General features: G+C 31.7%; 2 protein-coding genes across 4 annotated transcripts; both read right to left on the reverse strand.

Moving 5' to 3' along the window:
* On the reverse strand, positions 1-4,517 carry LOC133824412 (zinc finger protein 4-like). Of its 3 annotated transcripts, XM_062257288.1 has the most exons (3): positions 4,154-4,517; positions 3,972-4,016; positions 1-1,100 (listed from the first exon to the last, which is right to left on the reverse strand). In XM_062257288.1, the coding sequence occupies exon 3, from the start codon at positions 1,005-1,007 to the stop codon at positions 231-233; it is 777 nt and encodes a 258-aa protein (XP_062113272.1). In that variant the 5' UTR covers positions 1,008-1,100; positions 3,972-4,016; positions 4,154-4,517; the 3' UTR covers positions 1-230. The 3 variants fall into 3 exon arrangements, with proteins under 3 accessions (XP_062113272.1, XP_062113271.1, XP_062113273.1); XM_062257287.1 differs by lacking the exon at positions 3,972-4,016; XM_062257289.1 differs by lacking the exons at positions 3,972-4,016; positions 4,154-4,517 and adding an exon at positions 1,427-3,290.
* Positions 1,090-25,213, reverse strand: LOC133825741 (uncharacterized). Its single transcript, XM_062258646.1, has 3 exons — positions 25,177-25,213; positions 22,472-23,404; positions 1,090-1,100 (listed from the first exon to the last, which is right to left on the reverse strand). The coding sequence occupies exons 1-3, from the start codon at positions 25,184-25,186 to the stop codon at positions 1,090-1,092; spliced, it is 954 nt and encodes a 317-aa protein (XP_062114630.1). The 5' UTR covers positions 25,187-25,213.
* Between the last annotated feature and the right edge of the window lie 2,174 nt (positions 25,214-27,387).

Below are 27,387 nucleotides of genomic sequence, written 5' to 3' on the forward strand. Positions count from 1 at the left end.
TACCATCAAAATTCAAACATAATACCATTGATTGGACATTATCACAATCCTTAATAATCAATTTCATCCTTCAAAACTTCTTATACATAATACGGAGCATAGCTAATGAATCAGAAAGCAGATACCAAAAAAAAAAATGCAGCCCTTACAAATGCAATCTCACTGTACAAAGTTCACATCATAACTGGCAGCATTTCTAAATAAAAATTTACTCTTAAAAATGATCTATCTTAGAGCTTTAAAGTAAGATCGGGCGAAGACGAATCTGTTCTTGGCGGTGTTATTGGTGGTGGCAGCCTTGTCACAATATTCTTTTCCAAACTTTGGCCAAATTGAACTTCCAAACTGCTTCGGCTACCAACGCCCTCATCTACCCGCCGGAAACTTCCAGGCCAAAACAGATCCACCTCGTCGTCCTCCATGAACATTGGCATTCCATAGTAACTTTGTTGAAACTTGGCTCCAGCTCTTGCATCAGGGAGCCTTTCAGATGATGACAGAGCTCTTTGGTGTACCGCAGAATGAGCTTCAACTCCTAGGGATCGAAATGCAGAACCATGAAGAGGTAGAGATGCTAAGCTAGTGTACCTGCCAGAGAAAATTCCCATCCGCATTGCGCGTTTTGCCATTGTCCTCTCCCTCTTGTGAGCATTTTGATGGCCGCCAAGCGCTTGTGAGCTGTAGAACTTGCGCCTGCAGTAATTACAAGAGAAGACTCTCGGAATTGTTGTTACTGACGTGTGCGTAGCCACGTCGCTACTACTCTCACCCCTGCCTCCTCCTTTCAACTCAACATCAGTGCTGGAGCTGAACTGCAGTGACAAGTCGAGGGAAACAGACCCTGGATCTTCTTGAAGTTTGACGAAATTGGTGAGACAGGACGAGCCAGCGGTGCTGTCCTTCGACACATTGGGCGACGATGAGTTCTGAAACGCTGCGTTGGAGGCTACTTGGCTGCTGACATCTGAATCATTTTCGCATTCCAAGTTGATGTCTGGTGTTATCATGTTTAGCTAGGGTTAGTGGTTGTGTTTGAAAACTTGTGTGTGAGTAATCACAAGAAGAACCGAAGAACGGCTAATCGTTAGCTCACTCTCCCCCTACAAACAAGATAAAATCAGTTATTTCATGTGAAACTAGAAAGAGAGAGTGAGAGAGAAGAAATAAAGAGCAAAAAGATTAAGTGGAGCACTTAACACATGTCATAAAGCATTACAACAGTACATAGACATAAATGATGCTTTACTATTCAGTTAGTGTATATAGCACTTTTTTTTTTCAATGCAATCTTAATCAATGGATGCAAACTTATCACTATCCTGTTAAAACAGTGGATTTAAGACCAGATTAGACATGTTCTACCAATAATAAACTCATGAAAGTATTACCAACAAAGCAATTATCTGAGATTCAATTGGTACCACACCTTTATGTCTAAGCACTACCAAAAAATGTCTCCAAATCAGAATCTTCTATAGTTACCACTTGCAACTCTCCTCATGCATGGACTAATTAACAAAACCTATCCATGAGCTTCAAACACAAGGAATTTTCTAAGTTTCTTGAAAAATTTGAGAAGTCAGAGAACTTTTATGCAGAAACCGAACGAGGGGAATCATGACAACATTTTGAATACTCACTCATACAAAAATGACTTTGTGCCTGAAATAAGATTAAATTTATTCTCTTAAGGTGGTAACCAGTTAAGAGAATCATTTCAGATATCTTAAGCATTTATTTGTCACAAGTCAAAATAAATAAACTATGCATCTTGAAACTAACTAAAGAAAACACAAGGCTAAGTAGAGATAACTTATGGAAAGAAAAATTAAACATTTAGTTATTTGATTTTATTTACAAGATGCTTAAAAGACTTCTTATTTCTTTTGTCGAGCGAAACCAAATCATTACCTAATTTTCTCAACTTGCCATCTCAATTCAACAAACATGATAATAAATACCCTGTGGTGCCCTCTACCATATGTAAAGTCATAGTGGAACATGTCTAGATAGCCAAAGAACAAAAAATAATGCCAAGTTAATAAATTGACAGCTTAAAAAACAAATTTCTAATAGGCTTCAGCCACCAACACCACGAGGCACAAGTAAACCAATCATATTAAGTTACTATGTGAATCATAACTTTTGCCTCCTTACAAATGAATTTTACAGACCATGTAATTGAGTCTACATCAAAGCCACTAAATATGGTTACAGTATCTTTTTACGAGTCTTGTGCTGCTCAATGCTTAAGTTATATAGTTCATATGTATAACTAGTAGAAAAGACATGCATTAAGAAAAAGATTGTAATGACAAAACCAATGAAATTGAAAACCATGCTTCTTGCATAGATAGAACAGAGATGATAAAAACCACAGCATAAAGCGATAATATCACACGAAAACACTCAAATGATGAAGTGACTAGGCTGAGAAGAATTGGATTTCCAAGATTAGATCAGACCAATTTGAGGATAAAAAGATTATCCATACGAGTACCAACATACTAAAGTCCATTATATATATATCGGAGATAAACAAGGGGGAACAAGGTGAACTTGCACGAAACACTAACCGAACAATCTGAGAAGCAAGACTGAACCAGACATCAAGACAAAGTACAAGATATGCAGATTAAATTGTTAATAAATAGATGAACGATAAGAACAAAGCATAAAATCCTGTCATATTTCATAAAAATGTAACTTTTGGCCTGAGAAAGAAAGTCCCATGCAAAAGGAAAAGACTAAATTTTGACAAAGGATTAGTCTAGTAGTCTGACTATATCAAAGATCTTTGGTATAAGCATGGATCTATGGCAAAGGTAATGGGAAATAACTCGAAAATCAGTCCCTCCTGAAAAGTTCATCTTTCTAACATCAGAATAAACAAACTCTAAATCCCCATTTTCTTAACAGTAAAAAAACACTTTCTTTATATCTGCTTAACATTATTTGATAAAAAGGAAAAGAAGTTCCTTTCTGGTCAAAGTGATTTTTTTTGGGGGGAAATAGTAAATTTAGACTAACAATTTTCAAATCCTTAACTCTGAGGACCAATTCCTAGTTCCCTTCTTTATTCCATTAATAATTGAAAGCCTCATCAGTATATAAACTACTCATGGCCATCCATTCTATGTGGTCATAATTTTTTTATGAGTTATCTTTTCAAGAACTTATGATAGAGTGGTGTTAGACTACTACAGAGAAAGCACATATGTGCACAGTTTAAGCTTCAAAGCATATAAAGCTAAAATGGGAAATCCACACCACTGGAAAGATTTCCCACATCAAAATGGCTTACCAATAGTCCCAAGTCATTGAAGATTCTTGCTAAATCTTCAAAAAGGTTTTCTTTACTTTCCTTTTTTTTCACTCTATAGAAAATTGCACATGTAATAGAGTCTCTGAATTTTCCTTTGGTTACTAAAGAGCATCTACCATGTAATATTATATCAAATAGGAGTTATAAAACTTAAAATCTGTTGAGGGTATCATCAAAATCGCACCCAAAGGGGAAAAGGATTAAAGAAGATGAAAAGAAAACAACTAAAACATAATAACTAATGATAATTATCAATGGTTCTCTTTCTCTTATAGGTCAGCTTGTTGGGCTAGGCCTAAGAGCAGTGAGATCTTGTGACAGTTTAAGACTGAGCTCATTAAGTAAAATTCCAGCTCTATTAAAAAATGGTCAATTATAATTTGTACATCAAGGAGCAAAACCAGCATCATATTAGAGCCAGAGAAAAAAAAACTATAGAATTATATATAAACTAGAAATCCAAAAGACCAGGATAGATTATGTACTAGAAGTATGAAGAAACTTCTTTCTTTTTTTTCCTTTCTTTTTCTTTTGAAAAAAAAAAAGCTTACATATATAATCATGGAAAAGCACTATACTAGAGGAAAACTCACTGAAAGAGCAGAAAAAGAGTTTAATATCCAAAACCTAAAATAAAAAAAGGAACCTTTATAAACAGTAGCTAAAAAAGCAGAACATCTCCCACTGCATTCTATTCCACAAATAAGTAAATATAGATAATATTAGTACAGATAATAATAAGAAGAAGAACATCAAAATCTTCAACAAAGTGCCTTGAAAGAATAAAATTTAGAGCTTAATGAGAGAGAGAGAGAGAGAGTTCCATACATGGTAAGTGGAAATTTCAGCAAATACTTGAGAAATTTTCTAGTTGTGAGAGTGTTTGAGTATGAGAAGACCAAAAAGGCTTGTGGGCTTCTGTAGTTTTATCAAAAACTGAAAGTGGGTATGAAATATGAGAGAGAGAGAGAGAGAGAGAGAGAGAGAGAGAAGAGTACAATTATGGGGGAAGCAGTGGTGGGAGAGATGGTGGAAAAGAAGTCAAGCAGATAACACTCACCAAAAAGAAGAGAGAGAGAGAGAGAGAACTAGTTTCGTTGAATTTTGGGCTAATGTTCTGAGTCTCCAACAATAGCCAATCAAAGAGAGAGAGAACACAAATAGACAGGACAAACGAAAGAGTACTTACAGAGAAAAAAGAGAGAGAGAGAAGGAGAGTACAAGTGTGTTATACTGTACTAGTTTTCTGCTATTTATCTCTTTCACTATAACAACTCTTTCCTTTTTCACATATTCACTATTTTACATATTTGAAATATTCACATTTCATTATCACATACCAAAGTTAAGTCTTTCTCATGTTATATTTTAAACAAGTGTAATACTTTAGTACATGTACAAATGACAGTGTTATAACTCTTGATAAAAGACATATTCTAGAGACAAGAGTAAAAAAAAAAAGTACTACTTCCTTTTAACTTTCATAACACTTATAACTTGCACATTTTTTAGACTCTTTTACTAGTAATTTATAATTTTGTTTAATTATAAAATAATTGGATAATGCCCACCTAGTATTTTTTTTTTTGTATTTTTGTTCCTCTCCCACTTCTTTCACTAAATTTAATGTTTAATCACTACGTGTTACACACCTAATTATTCCTTAAACTATCTTTTCTTTTCTTTTCTTTTTTTTTCTTTTTCTTTTTTTTTAAAACAAAGTAATGAGTATAGTTGGAAATGACTCGACCTCCTTCTCCTTTTAATTTCTCTTTCTTACACATATTATATGTCAAAAGAAAGAGATTTAGTGCTTTAGTTTTGAGGAGTACAAATCATGAGTTGACCATACCATATCAATATGAATTTTAGCCATGCCAATGGATACAAATACTTTTTTGCAATTTAATATAATCTTTTTCATTATAGCTATTAATTCCATCTTAACTTTAATCATTGCATCCCTAAAACACACAAAACAAATACAATCCTCAACAAAAATAAAATGCTAAAAAGAGTTTAATATAATTATTAAAATCCAACCCTAAATCCCTAATCTATTACAAATAATAAATTTTTATTTTTATTTTTATATAAGTATTTATTTATACTTCTTCTGTCAGAAATGGACTACTACTCCCATAACTCCTCCATCTCTTCCCACCTGCGTTACTCAGAAGAACCTTTTAGCTCTTCTCATCCAAATAGAATTTTTTTTTAATAAAATTATTTTATTTCACAAAATAGTAATTGCCTCTTGAATTATTATTTTTCAACATTTTATTTGACTATTATAAAAAAAAAAAAAAAAAAAAGGACAGCTATGTGATCTTGGAAGATTGTAATATGCATTTTGGTTAGATTTACTTTTGAAAAGCTAGATTACATGTAGATAGTCATGATGCTTTAAAAATTTAATGTTTTTTTAATTGATGCAAAAGTAATCACTATCAATAAAGATTTATTTATTTATGCAATTGAAGTAGAAGGAAGAAAGAAGAGTGTTTTTGAAATTAGTTAATTATAATAATAAATTCGTTTTCCAACATCCAACACATATCATTAGTCATTAGTCACATTCAAATTGGAAGCTACTACATGTCACTATGCACCACGACAAAGGGCAAACCACCACTACTTACCTTAAAAGTAGTGTTCCCTACCATTTTCGTTTTCATTTTATGTGTTTCTCAACCATACCCCATTTCTCTTCCTATTAGTGTCCTATTTAATATCACATTTCTCTAATATTTCTCATCAATTTTTGACTTTATTTTTTAAAATAGAAAAAGATATTTTGCAGTTGTTTTCGCATTGTTACAATCTTGAATTCGAAACTTTTTTTTAAGGGCGAAATTGTTGAATGTTACTAAAACAATGCATCCGTGAACATAATTGGACTTGTTTGGCTAAGTTTATGCTCTTAAATTTGAGTTTCTCAAGAAGGTACAAAGATTAGCTTCCCCTTAAAGAATTTTTGAGCTTTTTAGAATCAAAAGCTAAAGTTCATTAAAAATCCAACCAAATACTTAAAAGTGTTTTTAACATTTAAAAACACTGGCTTTTAAAAGTCTAGCCAACCAAGACTTTTATCAAGTGGATTGTCACATGTCACAATATTACTAATCCATTTCGTAATTTTTTTTAATTAATGAAAACCTGAAGAAAAAAAAAATATAATATAAACAAAATAATTTTTTTAGAACAATTAAAGAGAAAATATGGTTACATTTATATTCTTAGCAAACCGAGCTTTTTTCTCAAGAAGGAAAGGAAACCCTTTTAAAAGTACTTATTCAAGTTATGCCAACATATCTCACGTCATGCATTAAAATCCCAGAAGGGCTATGTCATGAGATTGAAGGGTATTGGTGGGGGTCTTTTCAATCCAAATGGAAAATTCATTAGAGATAAAATGTGTTTGCCAAAATACGAGAGAGGCTTAAGCTTCAAAATCTTTTGTCCAATATAATCAAATTTTGTTAGCTAGATAAGTCTAGTGTATAATGATGAACCCCTCATCTCTCATTGCGCAAGTGCTAAAGGCTAGATATTTTCAAAATACAAGCTTCTTGGAATCTAGAGTAGTTAATTCTCTATCTATGATTTGGCATAGCATTCTTTTGGGAAGAGAACTACTTATCAAAGGCTTAAGAAGGCAAATAAGGAATGGAGGTAACACTAAGGCTTTTAATGATCCTTGTTTTCCAAGACCACCATCTTTTTTACCAATTTCTAGAGGAACAACTAATGATATGAGAGTCTTTCAACTCATAGAATCTCTAGTATGGGTGTTCATTGATCGGTTTGGTAGGGTTATAACATATTTTAATAAATACAATGTAAAAATCGGGTTGCAAAAATCCAACTCTAACCTGTCCAATTAAGAAAAAAAAGTTTAATCCGTCCATATTTTTTGTAGTTTGGTCGAGTTAACCCGCCCAAACCAATCTTAAGTTTTTTTTTTAAAAAAAATGTTCAAATAATTAAATTCAACAAACTAAAAGTTTAGTATAAATCTTCCAAACTTAGACATATTATTCTAAATTGAAACCTTAAAACATTATTCTAAATTCATTATTAAATTTTTTTAAATAATATATGTAATAATATACGTAATATATGTATGTATAAATGAAAAAAAAACTCTTAATTGGTTTATTCAGGTTATATTGAGTGAGTTGATATAATTCTCAAATTGCCCAATATAATAATTGGCCAGTTTGAATTTTTGTCGGGTTATTTGGGTTGCATTTTTTGTCGGTTTTTTTTGTTTGGTTTGGGCGGTTTGCAAAATTGTATGCACAACCCTAATCTCTAAGCATATAGAATAAATTTCTAATCCAACAATGCTTTAATAGCCTTGATTCACAACTTATCTTAACCACCTCTATTAGCCATTTTGGACATCCAGATTCTTGGCTATGGCACTATACCAATCGTGGAAGTTATTCCACTAAAAGTGGATACAATCTAGCTATGAATAATGATAGGTCTATTCCCTTCTCGTCGACTGAAGTTCTTTCGATATAGTGGAAATATTTATGGGCAACTAAAATCCCAAGGAAAATATTACACTTCGGGTGGAGAGATTATCATGCGATTTTGCCTACACTAAGTGGACTTTATCATCATAATATATCTTCCCATAGAAATTTCCCTTTTATGTGGTTATAGGGATGACTCTAATGCACATGCAATTTTCTAGTGCTCTTTCTATAAAGAGATATGGAAGCTTTTGGACTATCCTTTTCTCTTAACTCAAAAAGAAGATATATCATTCAAAGGTGTACTACTATATACTTATGAAATCTTAGAAAAATAATTCTTTGAAAAGAAGCTAATTGTGGCTTTGATTGTTTTGGTTTGAAAGAAATAAGAAAACCTATGATCAAAAAGCAAGAACACCATAATAAGTGCTGGTGTGACTATCCTCTTATTGTGACGATATACGAAATACGCAAGTTCAAAATGATCAAGTACCTTCAAGAGGGATACATTTGAATCAGAGGAGGGAAGGAATATAAATCCATGATCTCACACGTGGATGCAGCAATTTCGGCCCCTATAAATATGGTTGGCTTTGGAATTGTCATTTTCTCAGCAGATAAGAATATTAAAGTAGCTCTCACTAAACCACTACAAGGTATATAAAAATAGCTTAGTCCATAACCAAAGGGGCACCCTTTTAGTTAGACACTTTCAAACAAATAACATCTTTTGTAATTGATAAATTTAAAATATTCTTATATGTGTTGGTTTTTGTGATACCAGTGTTTTATCGACTTTTTAGGCAAAAGCGCTAGCTCTATTGGTAGGACTAAGATGGGTTCGAGAAATTGGTCTACCTGTAAAAACTTTCTTCCCTGACTCACTGTCCTTGGTTCAAGCTTTGGATACACAATGAGTTGGAAGTCATTTTTTCTAAAATAAATGTTTTATTGTCTAACTATCCGGGAGCATCCATTTCTCATGTTAGTCGTAACGTTAATGTTGCAACCCATGGATTGGCTAAGCATGCCCTTAGGCTAGACAATGGACTTTCTTGGATGGAAGAGATATCTCTTACAATTTGTACTTATCAACATTTGTAATCTTAATCTAATACAATATTTTTGACAAAAAAATGTTTAACATTTTTTGTTTTGCTTCTTCTTCCTCCTCGATCTTCTTCGTCATTTTTTCCTTCTTAAATCACCCCATTTTCACCTTTATTCTTGAAATCTAAAACTCAAATATCAAAATAAAATCTAAATCAAATTTACCAATCTAAAACATAATATCATACCAAAATTACATCAAGCGTCAATATTATTCAAAACAAAAACAAATTCAAATTTCTTACAAATTTTGAACAAAACAAATACGATGATTCAAATCTAAAATAAATCTCATAAATCTATACCTCAATATCTTATAAGTCAAACTTAAAGCTAAAAAATATGTTGAAATATTTCCTTAATTAAACTGAAATTTCAAAACAAGATATGCCCAAGCAACGATACTCGTCTTGTCGTTGCTTCCTCTTTCATGGCCCAACATTGCCATGAAGCCTGTCACCCACTGCTGAAGTTGTTGCCTGCCATTTAAGTCATTGCTCAGTGTGCCCATGAAGTTGTCACCTAAGATTTGCCTGAACTCCACCTCTAAGCCCATTCACTTGTCTTGTTGATGCCTCCTCTATTGTCACTAAGAATTGTAGTGAACTAGGAGTATTCATCGGTCGATTTGGGCAAGATAGACGGATTTTCAACCATCCAAACATATAATCGATTTGGTACTTGCTAACCCATAACATGTCCAATGAAAAAAAAATGAACTTCAACTTGACTATCGGTTTGGAAGGTTTAACCCGCCCAAATCGCTAAAGAAAATTAAACAAAAATTATTTTTCACTAAAAGTTTTAATTATGTTCAAAAAATTTATTTGGACTTGTAACTTGTATAATTGTTACTTTAAAATTTAGGATTTTCTTCTTTAAAATTTAATTTAAATTCAATTTTATATAATGTATAATTAATTAAAATTTAGGGTTTTTTTCTTTTAAATTTAATTTAAATTCAATTTTATATAATGTATAATTAATAATTTTACAAATATTTTTTTAAAAAAAAAGTTAAACAAAATTTTAATTGGGCATATTGCAATAAATTTTAAACCTAATGTAATAATTGGACAATTTGAAATGAATCTCAGGTTTTTCGAGTTGTATTTTTTGTCAATTTTTCCGGATTGTGTTTGTGCGGGTTATTCAGGTTGCAAAACTATTGAACAACACTACTGTGACCCCTATCGACCACTTATGAAGTTGTCTCCTAACACTTCCTTGAATTCGTTTCCCATGCTCTAGTTCCAAGTTCTGTCCAACATCTTCCATTAACGAGGTCGTTGAGAGGAAGAAGAAGGGGAAAACAAATCATTTAATTTTTTTTAATCTAGATCTTAGTTTTAGTTTTGTTGAATTAATTTAAGTTTATTTAGTATTAGATCTTTATTATTATTTTTTATAATATTTATAAAGGATCATGTCACTTGTTGACGCCGTTTTTCGTCAACAGTGAAAGGAGAGCATGTAAACAACTATAATGACTCACTAATCTAGACTAATTGGACCATTATCGAAACTATACATAAAACTTACATTTTTACGAAAATACCATAATTTATTGAGTAACTTGAAAATAAGAGTTATTTACAAATAAACAGAATACTAAGAAGGATTTTGGGATCCCATTGTCTTTAAAACAAAACAAGATTTAAAATAAAAGACATTACATAATAATGCGGAAAATACACATAAAAACCATAAAAACATAAAAGGAGACTATATCCTCGAATCGAATAACGCTCGGCCCCTTGACTCCATTCATCATCGATACACATTCTCCAAGCGTCACGAATCTTTCCGCCTCTAAACTTATTTTCCTGCACATAAACAGAAAGGAGTGAGTCTAATGCCCAGTAAGGAAAATCTAACACAAAGTCACATACATAATTTCATAAGAAAACATAAAGACTTAACATAACACATATAACATACACTTATTATAATGGCCATTATTACTTGGGGTCCCATAGGCTAAACAAGAATATGCCCATGGGGTTAATGGGGTCCTACTAGCTAAGTAGGTCATATGCCCATAACCCATTTGGGGTCTTGTTAGTCATATGGGTCATATGCCCAAGCCTACAAACATACACATATATCATAACACTTTTAATAACATAAAACATATAGATAACATAATCACATAACATGTTGATTCTAGCCTATTTCCTTACCAAAGTTACCGAGATTATGGACTGAGTTGGGATTGTTGGAACACTCCTAAAACCATAAGAAAGAGTAAGTCTAAAGAAAGGAGATGAAATGAAAGAGATGGAAAGACTAAACCATAGAAAACATACTTACCGACTTATATGCTTAAAAGCTTGGATTCCCTAACCAAAATAAGAATAAGGTTAGGGGACTGAGTAGAAGGTTTTGAGAAAGGAAATAACATAAAAATACAGAAAAGAACTAGAGTTTTGGGTTTACCTCAAAGATTGCAAGATCAATCTAACATCCACCGAAATACTATAGCACTCACTTCCCAAAGTGTTTGATAAGCTTATGATGTTTAAGCTTATAGTTTTTCCCCAAACCAAGTGTTTACACTCTCACACTCACTTAACACTAGCAGCCTCTGAACTTAGAGCAAATGGTGAATAATGGCTGGGTACTAGGTCCTATTTATAGAGTTTGGGAATGAAAATATCTTGATTTTACTTGAATAAAAATAATGGCTTTTTAAGTGAAAATCATTTGAATAATCGTTCAGCAGAGGCTGAAGACTCGTTCAGAAGATGCTGGACTGTTGAAGGAGTTTGAATGGCTGAAGGGAAAAGAATTCAAATGTATTTGAATTCATGCTGGTGGAGGCGATATATCGCCCCCTATAGGCGATATATCGCCTGGACCTTTGTTCCCGAGGCGACCGTGCATCGATTCGTGTTTTCCGTATCTACGTGCTGCGACATATCGCCCCCTATAGCTGCGATATATCGGCATACGCTGAATATTTAAACACGAATTTACACATTTTTAGCTGAGTTTGAATGGAGTAAACAGCCTTGACTAAGCCCTCAACGTGCTCAAAGCTGCTGACTGACCCTATACATTCAAACTTTTACCCTTATTTAATTTAATCCTCAAAAATACTTAATCCTTAATTACCATTCAAAACATGTGCTTAAAATCCTATTGGTTGATGTCTAAACCTTATAATATAATAATATAATCCTTAATATCAGACACATTAATCAAACCTTAGGTTATACTTAATATTCTTAAACTATAGGTTAAACTTAGAAAATCTATAAGTACTACTATGAGTGTCCAAATAACTCCCGGTCTGAACCAAAAATCCAAAGTAACAATGATAACACTAAACATACTATAATACTACTAAACAATTAGCTAAGTAAAGTTCTTGGACTCTACAACAACAAACAGTAATGACCAATTAAAATATAACAACACAAAACACGATTTTTACGTGGTTCAGCAGTTAAATCTGCCTGGTCCACGAGTCTCTGTTATTAAACTCAAGATTATCTCTGAAAATTCTTAAGCATGAATTCTTCAGAGTTTTCTCTCAAGGTTCATAATTTCCGTCCTTTACAATGGTGCATGACCTCTCTATTTATAGAGAAGGTTGCAGAATACTATTCCACATATTTTGGGTAGTTACTCTTTTTGTGTAAATAAAATAAATTGCTTTAAATGCCTATAATCAGATATAAAAGGAAACGTCCCCTGAAGACCAGGGGGCGTATAACTAATCAAATAATATCCCACGATTCTAGGGGATTTACAGTAATAAATGTAGACTGCGTCTCTTGTGGATAACACTTGTAGATATTCAAAGTTATTATCATATATCTCCGAGGCTTTATTCTCCCAGGTCTCACATCATCGTTCGAGCTAACGACATCTCCCGAGGTCACATGTCTTTCGTGATCGTATGCGCGTCAGGCTCGGAACCCCTGATCCGAGGTCATTCCTGAAGATAGATGCGTCTCGAAAGCTACCTTTCGAGATCGTAAATATTTCGAGGTCGTCTCAGTTTTGCAGGCTCAATATTTAATCCTGGAGCATACTTCAAACTGTACGAGTTCGTTCGCTGCGAATCCAGCTTTCGAGGTCACATTTAACATGGCTCGAAAACTGGGTACAACATCACTTTACTACCTTCTTCTTTATTTTAAAATGTGTTTACATAACTCTCATTTAGTTAATACCAAACACTACCCTAAGTTTGATAAATCAATATAAAAACTTCATTTGTACACAATTTTAGTCAATATTATTTTCAATATTTGATCGTGAAAATATAATACGCAAGTGCACGCAATCGATTCAAGTAATATAGATAGTAAATAGAGTATCATTCCCACAAAGACTATTACCCAATTACCAATAATTGTTCTTTAATTTCTATTTGGCCAACAAAATTTAGATGAATAAATCTATTTATATACTTTTAAATAACTGTGAACAAAATAACTAATTAAAGGATGATAATTGATAATAAAAAGACCTAGGGTATTAACTTCATCAACTTTTCAGTTTACTAATTTTATTAATCAGTTCTAAATTTCTTCATTCTTATTCTAATAGCAAGTTAACATAAATCGATCCCTATTCTTTTTCAAGATATAAGATCTCATCCTATATCCAGGTTTTTTACATCTCTGTGATAAACTTAAACATATAGCAGACATTAAGCATAGAAACCTAATTACTACACAAGCTATACAGGTACTTTCGTCCAATATGTAACTTATGTCTATATAATGATTGCATATTCAATTTTCATCTTTCGAATTTTGAATCAAAATCATAAATCAAGCAAATATTGATCAGGTATTTACTAGCATTAAGCAAACATTATATAAATTAGAATAGAGAATAAAAATCAATAGAACATCATAATTAAATTAAATAGAAATCCAAGTGACTACATTAAACCCTAGAATAAAATGATTAGTTCATATCAGACATGACTAAATCAACAAAATAATAATTCAGAAACATAAGATTAAAAAACTTGAAGAAGAAAGAAAAAAAATATAAAAGTGCAGGAAAACTAGTATGAGAATCAAAATTAGTCTCTAAAAACGTAACTAAAATCTGACATAATTTCTAATTAAACCCTAAGTCTGAATTTATAGTAAAAAAATCACAAATCCGTTGTTTTTCATAGGCAGGCAGCCACTTGGCCTTCCCTAGGTCGCGACCCGTGTCTGTTTAAAAGGCCTTCCAAGTCTTCGTATGTCTTCAGGCGCCGCAACTCAGGCAATATCAAGTCGCGGTCTGTGTCTTTTGTGACGCCCCACGTCACTATGGCTGCTTTCTGGAATGACGACTGGCCCTACAAACCAACACGAGTCTTTCCAGCGTGCTTTGTCCTCACTCGCACGCTTCCTGGGAAAACTTCCCAGGAGGTCACCCATCACTAGATTACCTCAGGTCAAGCACGCTTAACTTTGGAGTTCTCAAGTGATGGGCTACCGAAAAGAAGATGCATCTTGTTGATATAGGTAGTACTCATCAATCCATTTAAGCCATCTTCAACTGTGTAGTCCCATACCTACACAGCCTTAGAATCATCACGCTTGACCTTCCCCAGGCGGTGTGTGATTGCACAGCTTACCCGGTCTTTCCCCTTACGGATCACGGGATTCTGACTACCATTTGTGACGTCCCACGTCACTATGGCTGCTTTCTGGAATGACGACTGGCCCTACAAACCAACACGAGTCTTTTCAGCGTGCTTTGTCCTCACTCACATGCTTCCTAGGAAAACTTCCCAAGAGGTTACCCATCCCTAGATTACCCCAGGTCAAGTACGCTTAACTTTGGAGTTCTCAAGTGATGGGCTACCGAAAAGAAGATGCATATTGTTGATATAGGTAGTACCCATCAATCCATTTAAGCCATCTTCAACTGTGTAGTCCCATACCTACACAGCCTTAGAATCATCACGCTTGACCTTCCCCAAGCGGTGTGGGATTGCACAGCTTACCCGGTCTTTCCCCTAACAAATCACGGGATTCTGACTGTCACATCTTTGATGTCCTCCTGATTTAAATTCTGACTTCCACTAGCGCTGTGACTTATAAGAGCATGTCGCGGCACTAATTCCCTTCAGCAGCTTTATGTTTCATATTTAAAATTCTTAAAGTAGTAATTGTACTCCCGATTAATATTCGTTCATTATCTTTTCGAATAAAAATCTATAAAAGAAAAAGTAACTAAAATGTGAATAAAAAATATAATAAATATATTTTCATGTTACAGATACATCTAAGAATAAAATTTGATTTTATATATTGTTTTATTGATAGATAGAACTTTTAATTATTAAATACAATATATTTTGTATCTTCTAAATAAAAAGTAACATATATAGTTAGTTTTAATGATTTGTTTTGTTAACTTTAATGAAATATTATAAATATTTAACGGAATATTTCTTTAAAACTAATTAAAAATATATATTTATTAATTATATTAATATAAATTCAAATATTATAAAATATTATTATTATAATAATATTTAATATAAGACTACATATGTATTAATATAAATTTAAATTTAAATTCAAATGTTATAAAATATCATTATTATAATAATATATAATACAAAATTAGATATTTAATAATTATATTAATATAAACTTAAATATTATAGAATATTATCATGATAATAATATATAATCCTAATTTTTTAATAATTATATTAATATGAATTCAAATATTATTATAATAATATTTAATACAAGACTAAATATTTAATACTTATATTAATATAATTTAAATATTATAAAATATAATAATAATAATAATAATATATAATACACAATCTTAATTTTTATTAAAAAATTTATATATATATTTTTAAATTATAAGCAATGTTTTGGTTTAATTTTTCATTTAATATGTTTATGTCATTCTTTTATATATAATATTATTTATTTATTTGAAATTTATATGACAATGATACAAATTAAAAAAATATAATTAATAAATTCTATAATTAAAATTAAGCAAACATGCATTACACATTGTTTGTATTATATATATATATATATATGAATGTAAGTATCTAATTTTAACATAATGGAATGTATGTATTAAAAATGAATTTTCATAAAATAATATCTACTACAAATAAATTTATATAAACTAAATTAAAAGATATTATAAAGACATTTATTTTATAAATATTTTTGTTGACGCTGTTTTTTGTCAACTTAAATATGAAGAGTACTAAACAAAAATATATCAAAAATAGAAGGATTCGGAGGATTTTTATGTGGTTCAGCAGTTAAAATTTGTCTAGTCCACGAGTCTCTGTTATTATCATTACTCTCCCAAAGCTTTGAACGAAAGCAATTTTGGCTGAGTATTCTCTAGTACAATTTTGCGTGTCCCCACAAATGAATTACTCCAAGCTATTTATAGATTTGATTATGAGAATAACTTCCTCTAGTTCAGGGAAGTTACAACAAATCAAATAAATTTGAAATAAATACTATAAATGCGCTGATTATATAATATATCATGACAATAGGGTTTTAATATATGATAATAACGAATCCCTATGAAATAGGGATTTCCTAACAGTTTTTCCACGTAGAAAACGCGTCACTGAGCTCGATTGTTGTGTCGACGCGCTTTCGAGACTAGCCAAGCTTTGAGCTCATCGCTCCAGTTATAACCTCCTCCTTATCCAGTAATTTGGTTAGGTATGTTCTTCGGAGAAGGTTGGTGTCTTCGAGCCTGCAACTCAAGCTCGAACTGTGCGACTCATGCTTGAATGCTAATAACAGATCTAGAATCACTTAACAATTCGTATAAGTGTGCTGCCAACATTTGTAGATACGAGCTTAACCATTTTAAGCCTACATTTCAAGGCTATTTATTTTATTCTTGAAATTTGGGTGTAATAATTTTCTATACTACATATTTATGTTTAAGTAAAATGACTAAAATATACTACTTTAATTCTATTTATACAATTTTAGGCTAAAAAATGATGGGGAAGAGAGGAATGAAATAAGTAAAATGACATATAGAATAAGAAATATATATGTTATTATGAGTTATGGTGTCCAACACCACTTAATGTGATATACAATAAGTAATTAAATTTAAAATCATGTCTCACATATTCTAATTTAAAATATTAAAACTTTTAAATTTAATCACATACTTTAATATAGATCATATAATCTTTTAAATTTACAAATATTGTGCCAAGCACTCCCAATAGAAGAGCTATAATAGTTACTTAGCTAAAATTTAGCTCAAAACTCTTAAAATGCATCTCCATTGGATGAACTATAATACCTTAATATATTACCTCATGAATAATACATCTCCACATATAACTAAACTTTATCGCTCCTTAAAAAATATTTTAATATTTTTTTCTGTATTTCACCATATATATATAAATAACATATTTACTATTCACTCTCACTCTCACTCTCACTCTTTCTTTCTTTATCTATCTCCATATATTTGGATATATATAAATATATATTATATATTTTTTTATATATAAAAATATATTATATATTTCTCTATATAATCAGGTCACATTAAAAAATAATTTTTAATTTAATTTGATTACCAATTACATATACTTTATGTTAGGGCTGAGCAAAAAATCCAAAAAACCGAATAAACCGCTCAAACCGACTGCCCGAACACTGAAAAAACCGAAACCGACAAAACCGAAAACCGCTGAAATCGCCTTGGCGAAAACCGACATTAAATCGGTCGGTTTATAAGATGGTCACAAACCGACCGTACAAACCGAAACCGACCGAATATGGTTAGGTTCCAAATTTGTAGATATAGCATTGTAACCATGTATTTAGGTTTTCAAATCATAAAGTTAAAATATTTAAGTTAACAAATTAAATGAATCAATTTCATATTAAAAAAAACTTAAAAAAATGGATTTCAATAATCTATATTTTTTTAAAATTAAATTTCCTTAAAAATTATTTAAAAAATAAATAAATAAAAAATCAAGTTCGGTTTGGGCGGTTTTAACCGACCAAACAGCGGTCTAAATTGGTCGGTTGTTTTTTGGTGTTGTAAGTAGGTCGGTCGGTTTTTGGATCGCACCAATCCGAACCGAAAACCGAAATCTGGATTTTATAATAGAAAAAAACCGCTCAAACCGACCGATACTCAACCCTACTTTATGTAATATATAAATAATTTATATTATAATATTAATAGTTTGAGAAAATATAGACAAATATTATAAATATTAAAAAATATAATGATATTAATTATTAAGAGTTAAAGAAAATATTTAAAAAGAATAAAATATGTTAAAAATATAATATTTAAATGATATAGAGAAAAAATAGAGAAGTTGATGTATGGTGTAAAGTAAAAGTTTGAAGTAAAATAAATAAAATATTGTTTTAGTGGTGTATTTTGAAGGATAAAAAAGAATATCCATTGAAAGTGTTCTTATAACATTACTAAAAAAATGAAATAGAAGGGGAAAAGGACATCCAATGACACATCAAATGAAACTAGATCTTAGAACAAGATATTTTTTTTAAAAGATAGAGAGAATGGATATGTAAGACATGTTTAATTTCTATATTCTCTAAAGTTTTTATATTTATGCTATCAAATTATTGAATTAAAAAATACATGATTTCACTCTAAAAACTGTTAGAATTAATATGAAAGTAGACATATGAACAATTCTATATACATGTAGGCGGAATTAATATATGAATGAACATATGCAAAAAAGAATCGAATATTGTATACCTCCAGCCATTGCTATTGATAACCTCGATCTAGCTTTAGATCTACAAAAGAAAAGAACAGAAATTAGAACGAGCACACGAGCTTCCAAGCTCTCACTAACTCTTTTAGATGGAGTTACTGAAAGTCAGAATGAGTAGCGAGCTTGGGGACCGGTACTCTATATTTATAGAGTGAGACCTACCATCAGAGTCTCTGCCACAGATTGAGATATTTCCTCAATCAGTTGGGATATGAAAAATCGGGTAACAACAAATCAGGTAACAAACAATGTTGACCATTAATTAGAATATTTTGTCAATAAATTAAATATTGAATATATTAAATCAATTAGTTGATTTTATATACCAAATAAATAATATTCTAACATTCTCCCACTTGGTCAGCATTTAAATTAATGTATTACTTAAGCCCGACGATCATCCCTGTTAGATAATAAACACATGAATCATGGCGATAGGTCCTCTTTTTATGACGAGTATTATCTTCCATGTATTACAATATATTTATTACATAACATTGTAATTTATGTGGCTATGTACTTAAACGAATAAACCTTATGTTTATTCAGGTCCTATGAAAGTAAAATTTTCTCAAATAAAATTAAGATGCACATAAATATGAGAAAATATCAAAAATAAGAGTTTCATTGATAATAACTTCAGTTTGTACAATAAATTTACATAAGGGAACCAAGTCCCATGTTCACTACATGATCCTTGAATTTATGAGGTGGCAAGCCTTTCGTCAAAGGATCAGCAATCATCAATTCAGTGCTAATGTGTTGAATGACCACTTTATTTTCTTTAACACGTTCTCTCACGGCTAAGTACTTGATGTCGATGTGCTTGCTTCGACTACCACTCTTGTTGTTCTTAGCCATGAATACAGCAGCTGAATTGTCGCAGAACATTCTCAATGGCCTAGATATTGAATCTACAACTCTAAGGCCTGAAATGAAACTCTTTAGCCATACACCATGCGATGTAGCCTCAAAACACGAAACGAACTCGGCTTCCATAGTAGAAGTAGCAGTCAAGGTCTGTTTGTTACTCCTCCATGATATAGCTCCACCGGCATACATAAACACGTAACCAGAAGTTGATTTACGTGAATCAGTACAACCAGCAAAGTCTGAATCTGAGTAGCCAACTACTTCCAGTTTGTCGGTTCGTCTGAACATGAGTTTGTAATCCTTAGTACCCTGAAGATACCTCATAACTTTCTTTGCAGCTTTCCAGTGGTCTAATCCCGGGTTACTCTGAAATCTTCCTAGCATTCCGACAGCAAAGGCAATGTTGGGTCGTGTGCACACCTGAGCATACATCAAGCTTCCAACAGCAGAAGCATATGGGATGTTCTTCATTTCTTCCTTTTCAAAATCATTCTTTGGACATTGGCTCAAATTTAATTTATCACCCTTAACGATAGGAGCAACACTTGGTGAACAATCTTTCATCCGAAATCTCTCTAAAACTTTGTTAATGTAGGTTTCTTGAGATAGACCTAAGATACCTTTGAATCTATCTCGATGGATCTTAATGCCAATGACATAAGACGCATCACCCATATCCTTCATCTCAAAGTTCTTTGAGAGAAATTGCTTCACCTCATGTAGCATGCCCTTATCATTGGTTGCAAGAAGAATATCGTCCACATATAAAACAAGAAAACAAATCTTACTCCCACTGACCTTCTGGTATATACATTGATCCATGACATTCTCTTCAAATCCAAAAGAAGAGATGACATCATGGAATTTTAAATACCATTGGCGGGACGCTTGTTTTAAACCATAGATGGACTTCTTAAGCTTGCACACCAAATGCTCACCATTACTAGAGGAGAATCCTTCTGGTTGTTTCATGTATACCTCCTCCTCTAGGTCACCATTTAGGAAGGCAGTTTTCACATCCATCTGCTGTAGCTCTAAATCGAAATGAGCAACTAATGCCAGGATAACTCTGAGGGAATCTTTCTTAGATACCGGAGAAAAGGTCTCCGTGTAGTCAATTCCTTCTTTTTGAGTGAATCCTTTAGCAACGAGTCTCGCTTTGTGTCTCTCAATGTTGCCTAATGAGTCTTTCTTTGTTTTGAAGACCCATTTACACCCAATAGCCCTCGCCCCATTAGGCAACTCAACAAGATCCCAGACTCCGTTGCTTTTCATAGAATTCATTTCTTCATTCATGGCATTGTACCACAGTTCCGATTCTTTGCTATTCATAGCTTGTGAAAACGTTTCTGGATCATTTTCGGCTCCAATATTGTAGTCAGATTCTTGCAAATACACAATGTAGTCACTAGGTATCGCCGATTTTATTATCCTAGTGGATCTTCTTAAGGCTACACCAGCAGGCTCTTGAGGAGCGGGTGGTTCAGCTTGTTGTTCAACAATTATAGGCAACTCTTGAACAACTCGATCCATTTGAACTTCATCATTGACTTGTGGATCTTCAACAATTGGCTGTGGTGGTTCAACATCCATTTGGACTGCAGGGGTGTTATCGACCACAATCAATCTTGCTCTTGAGGTGGAGGGTTCTAAAGGATCTTTCTCAGAACCTAAGTCCTTGGATTGATCACTCCCACTAATCAAGGCATTTTCAAGAAATTTTGCATTCCTTGATTCCACAATCCTAGTGCTATGAGATGGACAATAAAACTTGTAACCTTTAGACCTTTCAGCGTAACCAATAAAGTATCCACTTATGGTCCTTGGGTCCAGTTTCTTTTCTTGTGGATTGTATACCCTAACTTCAGATGGGCATCCCCAAATGCGTACATGTTGCAAACTCGGTTTCCAACCTTTCCATAATTCAAAAGGAGTTTTGGAGACTGCCTTGGTTGGAACTCGATTTAATATGTACACGGATGTCTTTAGAGCTTCAGTCCACAAGGATTTAGGAAGTTTAGGGTTGCTGCTAAGCATACTTCGCACCATGTCCATCAATGTTCGGTTTCTCCTTTCTGCAACACCATTTTGCTCGGGTGTACCGGGCATGGTATATTGGGCAACAATCCCATTTTCTTGAAGAAACTTTGCAAAAGGACCAGGTGCTTGTCCATCTTCAGTGTATCTACCATAATATTCTCCACCTCTATCTGATCTCACTATCTTAATTTGCTTGTTGCATTGTTTCTCTACTTCAGCTTTAAATATCTTAAAGACATCTAACGCTTCGCTTTTGTTATGAAGTAAGTAGATATACATGTAGCGTGAGTAATCATCTATGAAAGAGATGAAGTATTTCTGACCATATGAGTCCATGTCTGGACTACATATATCAGTATGTATGATTTCTAATAGGTCAGAACTCCTATGGACACCACTTTTCTTAGACTTGGAGGTATGCTTTCCCTTAATGCAATCCACACAAGTATCAAAATCAGTAAAATCTAAGGTATTGAGTACCCCATCATTTACTAACCTTCTAATTCTATCAATAGAGATATGTCCCAATCTCCGGTGCCATAATGTAGAGGAATTCTCATTCATAACACATCTTTTATTGCCAGCGTGAACGTGCATAGTATTATAAGCGGTATTGTTTTGTAAATTAAGGCAGTAAAGACCATCAGACAAAATACCATTTCCAACACATTCAGATTTATTATATAAATTAAAAAGATTTGTCTGAAAATGTAAAGGAAAAACCAAAAGGTACAAGTCTTGAAACGGAAATCAAGTTTCTAGAGAAAACAAAACCGCTACTTAAAACTAAATGGCACGTTCCTATAGCCTCCACATGTGAGCCCATCTTGTTTCCAGATAAGATTCTTTGCTCACTTCCCACTGGCTTCCTTAGGTTTTGTAAACCCTGCAAGGAATTTGAAATGTGAATTGTCGATCCAGAATCAATCCACCATGTGTTAATATTAACATTAGCCATATTAGATTCATAACATACGAATGAAATTGGATTACCATTGTCGTCCATCCATTTCTTGAACTTGGCGCATTCCTTTTTCGCATGTCCCTTCTTTTTGCAGAAGAAACATTTGATGGAATCCTTCTTTATATCACCTTGGGGAGGCACTTTATTTTTCCCCTTGTCCTTCTTGGATGGTTTGCGTTTCTTGCCTTGGGTGGCCATGTGAGCACTTTCACCTTGTTCCTGCAGGAGCCTTGCTTCTTCTTGAGCACACATTGTTATCAGTTCATTGATACTCCATTTGTCCTTATGTGTGTTGTAGGAAATTTTGAAAGGCCCATATTGAGGTGGAAGATGGTTAAGGATGTAGTGGACCAGGAAGGTTTCGGGAATGACTACATCGAGTTTCTTCAGTTGAGCAGAAATGTCCCTCATCTTTGAAATATGTTCTTTAACTCCTTTGACACCAGTGAGTTTTGTGGATGAGAACTGGTGGATGAGGTTGTTGTAAAGTGGTTTGTCCGAAGTGTCGAACTGCTCATCGATCAGTTTGATCAAGTCTTTGACTTTCTCAGGTTGCTCCACCGATCCACGCATTCCCAGAGGGATCTTGGACATGATGAACATGATGCTGAGGCGATTGGACCGCTCCCATTTCTCATATAGTGCGATCTGAGCAGCAGTGCTAGTCACAGTGATTGCAGCAGGTTCGTCCTTCCTTATTGCGTAGTCCATGTCGGCGCAGCCTAAATGAAGAAGAACTCGTTCCTTCCAGATTTTGAAATTATCACCCCTAAGCTCAGGAATTTCGGTAAGGATTTCAGCAAAACTAGAGGATGATGAAGAAGCTGCATGAATAGGATTACAAACTTAGATTTAGAAGATTGAGGCTTAATGAAGTCATGTTTTACCAATGTATAACATGCTGAAGATTGAAATTTTATTAAACAAAAATTGCCTGTGGGCTAAATTTTTAATTTAATAAAATTGGATGTAAAGGATGATAGATTATTCAAACGAATTATTTGGGATAAAGTAAGGTTTGAAACTTCTATCTTTATTAAACTTTATGATAAAACTATTAAATTAATTATCATAACTCCTGTGGGTAAATTAAGAAAATTAATTTAATATATTATCCTAATTAATTATATAAATATAATAAAATCCCTGTGGGGTAAAATTGTTATATTTATATAATTAATCACAATTTTGTCCATTATGTGATCCTTTCAAATTAATATATAATTTTATATAATTAAAGATGTTGTGGCTACTCCCTAATTATGTAAAATTATATGGTTCACTAGACATTATGTTTTAGGCTCTAGGAAGACCTAAGAACAATTTCGTTATAACATAATAGGCAATCACAGAGAGTAGTGCTCCTAGTGTGGTCGTCCGAAGATCATTAAAAACCGTTCTAGATTGAGCATTTGTCTCAGTTTCATGCGTTCTTATGTCAACCACAAAATTGTTTATGAATTATTCATAATTTTATTCACCCTAAATGTTTTATGAATATTTTATGAATAAATTATGGAGATTAATGTGCTAAATATTATTCAACCTATCTTAATGTTTTGAATATAATCTAAATATATCTAACACAATAATGGAATATATACATAATGTATTTAAAATTATAAAGGCATACATATAAAATTAAAGATAATTATACTAAAAATAAATTTTGCATGAATAAGAACAAAATAATCATACAAATTAGTATAATTAATTATATGTACGAAAATACAATAATTCCATATATATATATATACTTAATGGCAGAGAAATTCATGCTAAATAAAACAATAAAATCATTTATTAATCCGGTGAATTAATAAAACAATTGCACAAACTTAATTGTAAAAATTAATTACATTCTTAAAATAGCACAATTATTTAATATTTCATGAATAAAAGAAATATACCATACACCAAAATCAAGTAATTGCACATTTTAATTAATTTCCAAATATATAATTTACCAAAATTATATGTTTTAATTAAATTGGCAAAATAAAATTTATTGTCCAAATAAGCATTAAAATGAATAAAATAACAAAATTCCAAAATAAATCAAAAAATTAATTTTCTTCATTTTCTTCATTTTTTTAAAAAAAAAAAAAAAAAAAAAAAAATCTTAAGATGTCCTAATACTCAAATAGATCGAAAATACATATTTGAATTAAAAATAAATAAATAAATAAAAAATTTCAACTTAAGGCCATGAACGTGTATGTATATGGTCATTGTTTTGTTTTTAAACTAGTTTCTCAAATAACAAATTATTAGAAACACTTACCAAAGATTTCTAATGCAACTAAATTGAGAAACAAATTTGAATTAACAATTCCAATTTTCAACAATATATGAAACTATATACACGAATATATAATATATGTGAATAGATGAAGACATAGGCACATCTATAAATCATGAAAAAAAAATATATGTGTATATATGCATACAAAAATAACAAGGCAGAGATTAACCTAGCGACTGATACCAAATGTTAGAATTAATATGAAAGTAGACATATGAACAATTCTATATACATGTAGGCGGAATTAATATATGAATGAACATATGCAAAAAAGAATCGAATATTGTATACCTCCAGCCATTGCTATTGATAACCTCGATCTAGCTTTAGATCTACAAAAGAAAAGAACAGAAATTAGAACGAGCACACGAGCTTCCAAGCTCTCACTAACTCTTTTAGATAGAGTTACTGAAAGTCAGAATGAGTAGCGAGCTTGGGGACCGGTACTCTATATTTATAGAGTGAGACCTACCATCAGAGTCTCTGCCACAGATTGAGATATTTCCTCAATCAGTTGGGATATGAAAAATCGGGTAACAACAAATCAGGTAACAAACAATGTTGACCATTAATTAGAATATTTTGTCAATAAATTAAATATTGAATATATTAAATCAATTAGTTGATTTTATATACCAAATAAATAATATTCTAACAAAAACTATATATCATGTGATAATTTTTTAATTATAATATAAATTTGAGTTGAAATTAAAAATAGTTTATGATTAACATATATAATCATAATAAATTGTCACTAACATATAATTTTAATTTCTTTTTGTCACAATTTCTTTTTATATATAGTCATAATTTTTGGAAATGACATAATAATGAATATATTTTAAAGTTACATTACTTTTTCTTAGCACAAAGTAAAAAACAACAATTGTGTGTGTTGTGTTTTTATGGTTGAAAAAAAACTAAACTTAACAAATCTCAAGATTGATTAAAATTCTTCCTTATTTACTCTCACCTAAGAATTTTTCACAAATTTTGTTTGATGTGAAAAAATAATTGTGCCCTTGTTCAACTTTTATTGAGAAAAAGGATATATGGGAATTATATCCTATGAAAAATAAATAAATAAACAAACTTAAAACCTAATAAATATTTCGAGGAGTCATGTATAATGAAATTTATATTTGTATGTTGATAATGATAGTACAGAAAGTGTGGCATGCAATAAGCTTTTTTAAAAATAAAAAAAAAAACTAATATCTCTTATTCTATTAATTTGTAAAGTACAAATGTTTTTATTTTATTATAAACATATGGTCGATTAAAGTGTTAGGAAAGTGGTTTTCAAGAACATAGAACTTTACTGAAAATATTATATGTATACTTGCTAAAGGAACCCCTTAAAAATGGTTTTTTTTTTATCACTCGATTTTCTTGAATTAAATAATCCACACTATACGATGCTAGAATGGTAAAACAAATTGTTCTTTAAAAAATATATATGTGTGTGTGAAAAAGAAACAACAAAACAAAAATATGGCTACAATAATTATTAATTATTAATTATTAATTATTATTATTGTAGATAAAATTGAGGACACTTTCTGTGTCTGGGGCTGATGATGAGCATCAAGGTATGGCCTTCATTAATAGCTCTGTCTGCCCGATCTAGATCCCAATAACAGAACTTAGATTTTATTTTAAAGCTTTTTTTTTTGGCAATTCAAGTATATTGTTTTTTTTTTCTAATGCTCAAAGACATTTAACCTGCGAGAACGACCTCACATATGTCTCAAAAACAGTGTACTCACAGCATCAAGCACGCTATCTTTTGGAGGGTAATGCGATTTGTTTAATTTAGCGAGCAAGTAACGATTGGTCCCGGTGTTCGGTTTTATGCTCTTAATAAAATCATATTTATCATGTAATATATTTTTATTATTAATAAAAGAAGTGAAAATTATTTTGTTTATTCAATCACATTATTTGTCTGTTTTATTATATGTTTATTCAATTAATACATACATTCATAAAATTATGAACACATGGATAGTTATAATTATAGTGACTAGGTTACAGTAGATTCTAATTTTAATTATATGTTCAAAAGAACGAGTTCTAAGATTAAATAAGTGCATTTGATTTTCACTGATTTGGTAATCTACGATATAATTTACTTACACATTCGAGGTGTAATGTCTTGTCCAAGATATTGACCAAGTAGATAAGATCGGATGTATTTGGTTACATCAAACTAGGACCGATATTGATTATTGATAGATAAATAAGTATTATTGTTATCGAATCTAATCAATGTCACAGCGTTGACCATAGGTCAAGTCGATCTTTATTCTGAGTGATAATATTCTACTAATTATATTATTTAAATATTTTGACTTGTTCGTTACAAGTTTATCCTGCGGTCTAGCCCATACTTACATCTTGGAGATTTAGTAGTGTAATTGAGATGGAGTATTAATCATAGATATGAAATCTATAACTTCTGTATGAAAAGTAAAAAGATGATTTCCTTAATTGCTT

This window comes from Humulus lupulus, chromosome 3 (assembly GCF_963169125.1).
Source record: "Humulus lupulus chromosome 3, drHumLupu1.1, whole genome shotgun sequence".
Taxonomy (NCBI): Eukaryota; Viridiplantae; Streptophyta; class Magnoliopsida; order Rosales; family Cannabaceae; genus Humulus; species Humulus lupulus.